The sequence below is a fragment of the Myxocyprinus asiaticus genome, chromosome 41 (genome assembly GCF_019703515.2).
Source record: "Myxocyprinus asiaticus isolate MX2 ecotype Aquarium Trade chromosome 41, UBuf_Myxa_2, whole genome shotgun sequence".
In the NCBI taxonomy this organism is placed as follows: domain Eukaryota; kingdom Metazoa; phylum Chordata; class Actinopteri; order Cypriniformes; family Catostomidae; genus Myxocyprinus; species Myxocyprinus asiaticus.
This window is the reverse complement of record NC_059384.1, coordinates 23,896,748-23,902,747: the sequence shown is the minus strand read 5'-3', so window position 1 is coordinate 23,902,747 and position 6,000 is coordinate 23,896,748. Positions and strand designations below refer to the sequence as shown.

The following is a 6,000-nucleotide window of genomic DNA, read 5'->3' as shown; positions in this document are numbered from 1 at the left end:
TACCAGGGAAATAGAGATGGTAAAATAAATAATTTATAATTATGCTCAGCCTTTATTCAGTTTTTTTTTTAAATGCCTTATAGAAAATTATCTACCTTTGTAGAGCAATACAACACTTCAGGCAATTGAAGAATAGTCCCATTAGTCACATATACACTTCAGAAAATTGAGTACACAACTATTTCTGAGCTTAAAAAAATACAAGAACCAAATCAATGCGGAACATTGTATCTCAAAAGGTACAATAGTACAATGTGGCCACCCATGCGCTACTGTACTTAAAGCCCGATAAGGCCCCTGTACCAACCTGGCCCACCCCTGCACTAAAGAGATAAAATGCGTGCTGGGTATGTTTTGAAGTCATTCTGTGAGTGTGACCTCACTATTAGAATTTAAAGTGTTTATAATTGTGAAAGTCAGTGTAATCCCATTAAACACAACCATTCATCTCTAAACTGTTCTTAGTCTTGTTCAGAATGACTTTCAGAAAATGTTCTCTCTTATTCCTCAGTGACTTCCAAGCTCCCTCTCAAACTCTCCAACAACAAACTTGGTGATCCCAGCATCTTGACCTTTGACCCTTGATTCAGAAGCAGTGATGGGGCGTAAGATGGACCTGTCTGGTCTGACCAGTGATGAAGCAGATCACGTACTCAGAGTGGTACAGAGAGACATGCAACTGCGTAAGAAGGAAGAGGAAAGAATCGGGTAAGAGCACATATGCATGTGAAGATGTCTGTCAAGATTATAAGCGACTTAATTTGGCTGGCAATTTATTTACCGGAGTGTGTATGTGTCTGTGAGGCAGTATCTGTGTGTGTGTTTTCTTGAGTCTGGTTAAGGAGAAAAACACATTCAGTTTTGATGACTGAGTCACTCCATTACCTGAGTCATTCCTGTTAAGCAGTACATTTTCATGTCCCCATTATAAACTGTGTGTCTTTGTACAGGTAATCCTGTTTCCTTGGTAATCACTGTGCCAAACAGCCCCCGACCCCCATGTATGCATGTATGAATACTTTATTTATGTATGTGGCAGACAAGCCTCTTGTTCGGTAGGGAAAGGAGGAAGCAGGAACCGGATTAACAATCAACAAGACTTTAATTACAACATAAAACGCTGAACTGAAACATAACAACACACACACAGACCAGCACATGCATCTCTCTCTCTCTCTCTCTCTGGCGTCCCCGGATCCTCCTTTATCTCTCTCCCGCTGATTGGGCAACTCAGCGCGGGGCGTGCATCCTCACGGCCACGCCCTCCTCTTCGTCACGTACCCCCAATGCCCGATTCAGGCCGGGGATACCTCCAGCCTGACTTACAAACCCCCCCCCCCCCCCCTTCCTGGAGGGGAGGAGTGGCACCTTCGGCAGTTCCAACGTCAGCTGGTCATCCACGCCTCCTGGGAACCTGGGTAGGATGATGGGAGGGAGAGCGGAGAGAGAAAGCGAACGGGAGAGCCATAGAGAAAGAAAGAGGGGGGAGAGACAGAGAGAAAAGAAAAGAAAAAAAAAACTCTGGTTCCCGACCATGGCGCCATTCGGTCCTCAGCCAGCTGTCCAGTAATCCTCCGTGACGGCGAGCGATGGCACTGGATTTCACCTCCTGGTGGACGGCAGCGGGCTCCTCCACCTCCTGGTAGATGGCAGCGAGCTCCTCCATCTCCTGGCGGATGGCAGCGGGCTCCTCCACCTCCCGGCAGACGGCAGCAGCTCCTCCTACTCCTGGCAGATGGCCGTGGGTTCCTCCGTCCCTTGGCAGATGGCAGCGGCTCCTCCGCTTCCTGCAGATGGCGGCAGGCTCCTCCGCCTTCTGGCGAACCGCTCTAGTACCATCCTCTCCTTGGCGTCATGATCCTCCGTCAGCTGCGTCTTCCTCCAGTCCCGGGTTTCGGCACCAGTGTGGCAGACAAGCCTCTTGTTCGGTAGGGAAAGGAGGAAGCAGGAACCGGATTTACAATCAACAAGACTTTAATTACAACATAAAACACTGAACTGAAACATAACAACACACACACATAGAGTGGCCGTGTGCGTCTCTTTCTCTCTGGTGTCCCTGGCTCCTCCTTTATCCCTCTCCCACTGATTGGGCAACTCAGTGCCGGGTGTGCTTCCTCATGGCCCCGTCCACACCCTCCTCCTCGTCACAATGTATAACATAACGTGCGTTTTAAACAGCTATGGCCACTTGCAAAAATGCTTTTATTTTGCATTTTTATAATTTTACAGTTATTTATATATTACAAATTATATTATCAGCAAAATTTTGAGTGAAAAATTTAATTGAAAAATTAACTTAAATACCAGAGTTTCTTCATAATTTGGGATGTCCTCCTTCAGCTTTAATGACAAAATGCACTTGAGCTGACATTAACAAAACATGATGATCATGTTATTCATCATGGTTTGAGAATATTCCAAGGATAATCTTGTGTGCTTCTATGGAAGCAAGAAAATCTGACATTTTGTATAAAAGTTAAGTTTCCAGTTTATTTGCTGGTTTAATTGAGATTTTGAATCAGACTGACCTTTGAACCGAACAATGTGTGTTTTTGTGTGTTTTCCCTTTTCTCATAATTATGTAGTTTGAAAGTCCCCGTTATTGTAGTTTAAGAAGCAGGTGGACACAAACATTGATGACAGTGTTTTCTTATTTATATCGTGTTGAAAAAATTTAATAAATAAAGAAGCATATAAAACAAGAAAATATACAGTTACTTCCATGACTCACCGAAAGTGAGGTGCTGCGCTGTAATACCAGCGGCTCATAAAGCGCAAATGGTTTGCACGCTTTGCGCTCATCTGTTGTTGAATAGTTAAGTTTGTCACACTTTAAGTATCTTGCTTCCCATTAAGCTCATAACTAAATAAACACGCTGCTTGATTAGCACAAAGGATTACAACAAGCGGTGGATTGCGATGGGCTTCATATAAATATAATACATATTCTCTCTTTCACACTGTTGATTGTGTGCCAATGATTAACCCTCCATGTGCCAATGTTGGCACACGTGCCCTAGTTTGCCGACCCCTGTCTTAGAATATTAAACTACATATCAAAATGTCAGTTTTTTGTGATAGAAATCATATTATTTAGTTTTCTATTATCATAATTAGTATTTATAAGCGTATTATTTTATCACAGTATCACAATTAAGTGATCATAGTGCTGGATTTTAAATAATTTCACTGCTTTGGTGTGAGCGGATGTTGCCATTAGGGCTGGGTATTGATACAGATTTCCTGATTCGATTGTGATTCACAAGCTCTTGGTCCGATTCAATTCCGATTTTGATTCAATTTGATTCGATACCGATTTATATGGGTTTATTTCAGTTATAATGTCCCTTTTGCTTACATATGAAAGAAACTCTCTCTCAGCTAATGCTGTTAATTATACAGGGGACCTTTTTACTAGGTACATCACAAAAATATAAATTTTACTAATTATATTTTATTAGTTTTTCATAATTTTGGTCACATTTTGGCTTTAAAAAAAATCCATGTATTCAATCAATCAGTAAGATATTATATTTAATATATATTGTTTTTATGTTAAATTTTTATTGTTCAACTGCACAATTAGTACTATTTACAAGTATTTACACTGATTTGTTGAACACGTGCTAAAAGCGGTACTGTCTCTTTAACAAAACCAGCGTTTCTTTAAAGAGCATCTGTAGATGAGTGCATGTTAATGAGAGAGACTCGGATGGCTTTATCTCATCTGTGACAAATGGGTTGTGTGGATCTCGTCTTTGGACATGCACAACTTTTACACTCAACATGCAGTGAAAGGCTCTCCCTGCTGAATACTCCACCACAATACTACACAATCACTGGTGAGTAAAATGTTAACATTTACCAGCCAGTTGCCAAATATATATATTTTAGTTGCATAGCGCAAAATCTGGTTGCTAATGCGAGGGTATTTCCTCTCATTGTGGTAGAGGGTTGCACACAGAGTAAAAGATCGATCTTGGGATTTAAGAATCGATATCGAGATTTTCAAATGAAGATTGTGATGCATCGGAAAATCTTTATTTTTACCCACACCTATTTGCCATTTTTGCCATGTCCCTGGGTGCTACTGTATGCTTCTTTTAAACTGCCCCCTTTTTTTTACATGAAAACCAGAAATTTTATTAAGAAATATTTTAAGTGTTTCTTCATTTTTTTAAATATGTTTAATCATAATGTTTTACAAAAATCATTTTTAAAGGTTTTTCCTATAGTTCAAAATATGGTTAAAAATATCAAAATTAACTGTAAGATGACACCCTCATGTAAGCTAACTCTCAATCGCTCACTGAGCAATTGCTAGCTATTTATTTCCATCCTGTTAGTATGATTATTTCCATCCTGTTCGGTCCCATCCTGATAGGCATACTGTTAATTTTCTTTCATTGTGCAAATTATGCATAAGAAAATAATAATAAGTTACTGTATAATTAATATTTTTTTTGTGCCTGAGCTTGACCAGAGCATATTTTCCCAATTCTACTGTACCCTATTAAAATATTTTCTTAAATTACAAAACAGTCATATTCATTTTTTAAAAGCTACAGAGCTCAAAAGGAACTGCATAACAGGAATGACCCTCCCCCTGCTGTCTATATGAAGCCTTCTTAAAATGGTATATCTTTCTCTCTGTATCTTTGATGTTGCTTTATTGGTCAACTTCATTTTCCTCTTGTCTTTTTGATGTATTAAGCAGCTCCTTAAAATTGCAACACACTCCATAGAGAGTAACTAATGACAGGGCTGTCAGCGTGATGTATGATATTTATGTTCTGAAACTGTGTAATGTGGTTGCTACTGCATTTTCTGGCTAGAATACGCATATGCAATGGGGTTTGTCCATACGGTGAAAACTGTTCTGCTTATCCATCTTTTTGAGTTTAAAATGTTAAATAACAATGTCTCTGTCCGCACTTCAGTGTGGCATTTAGCATGCTGCAAGATTTCCTGCAATTCTTTGCACCTGTCACAGCGTGCTGTTATGGGTTACGAGGTTAGATGGTTGGAGTGCAGAGATTATGGATCTCGAGATTTCTCAGTGTTGTGATTTGAGTGTTGTCAGACTTGACTCACTTTGGTCTATATCTCTGACTTCTTTTTGATGAGTCAGCATCGTATCATTGGCCACTGAAGGGCCGCACTCTCAGTGACACTGTTGGAAAATGCATTTCCATGTCTAGCGTTTTTACTGAGTGGTTGTCAACAGGACTGTATGAATTATTTGGCATAGAAGGGTATAATCTGTCACTGGCAAACTTAGAAATGATTTCATTGTGACTTTCAAAGTGGCTCCAACTAAACTATATGGTTAAACTGTTTTTAAGGGCAGACTTGTTTAATACATTTTTCACATACTCAACAAATGACAGTATGCTTAGAGTTCTGATGACAAGAACTGATTGGATATTGTATATTACATGTCGTTATAAAATTGTATAGTCGTGAGCCAAATTCCTTACATCACTGAAATGCTTTCAGAATTTTACGACAGACAGTCACCAATGGCGGTGACCATGGCTGCCTGAAACCTGCAAAATGCTACCTTGGCAGGCTAGATACTGAGTTAAAATCATCAAGGCATGTCATCATGCCATGGCCAATCTTGTGTGTTAAGATGTCTTCATCTGGTTGGTTTTTGGAGGCAGCATAGATGGATGCTTTGCTGCCTATGATCCTAATTGATTGAAATAATAAATATGCCATCTTATAGAGCAGATTAATTAGAAAAAAAAGTAGATTAATTCATAAATGTGAATTTTATTTCATTTTTTCAATTTCTGATTCCATTTCTACCTAGAAATAAGCACTGCAGTTCTTATATACAGGTGCATCTCAATAAATTAGAATGTCGTGGAAAAGTTCATTTATTTCAGTAATTCAACTCAAATTGTGAAACTCGTGAATTAAATAAATTCAATGCACACAGATTGAAGTAGTTTAAGTCTTTGGTTCTTTTAATCGTGATGATTTTGGCTC

The 6,000-nt window shown here is 39.4% G+C and overlaps 1 protein-coding gene across 1 annotated transcript in view; it reads left to right on the top strand.

The window, feature by feature from the left end:
- The first annotated feature begins 598 nt into the window (after positions 1-598).
- Positions 599-6,000, top strand: part of LOC127431765 (rab effector MyRIP-like) — a 203,654-nt gene continuing 198,252 nt past the window's right edge. Inside the window, exon 1 of the mRNA XM_051682301.1 lies at positions 599-708. Within this exon, the coding sequence (XP_051538261.1) occupies positions 599-708 (110 nt within the window). The remainder of the gene's footprint in view (positions 709-6,000) is intronic.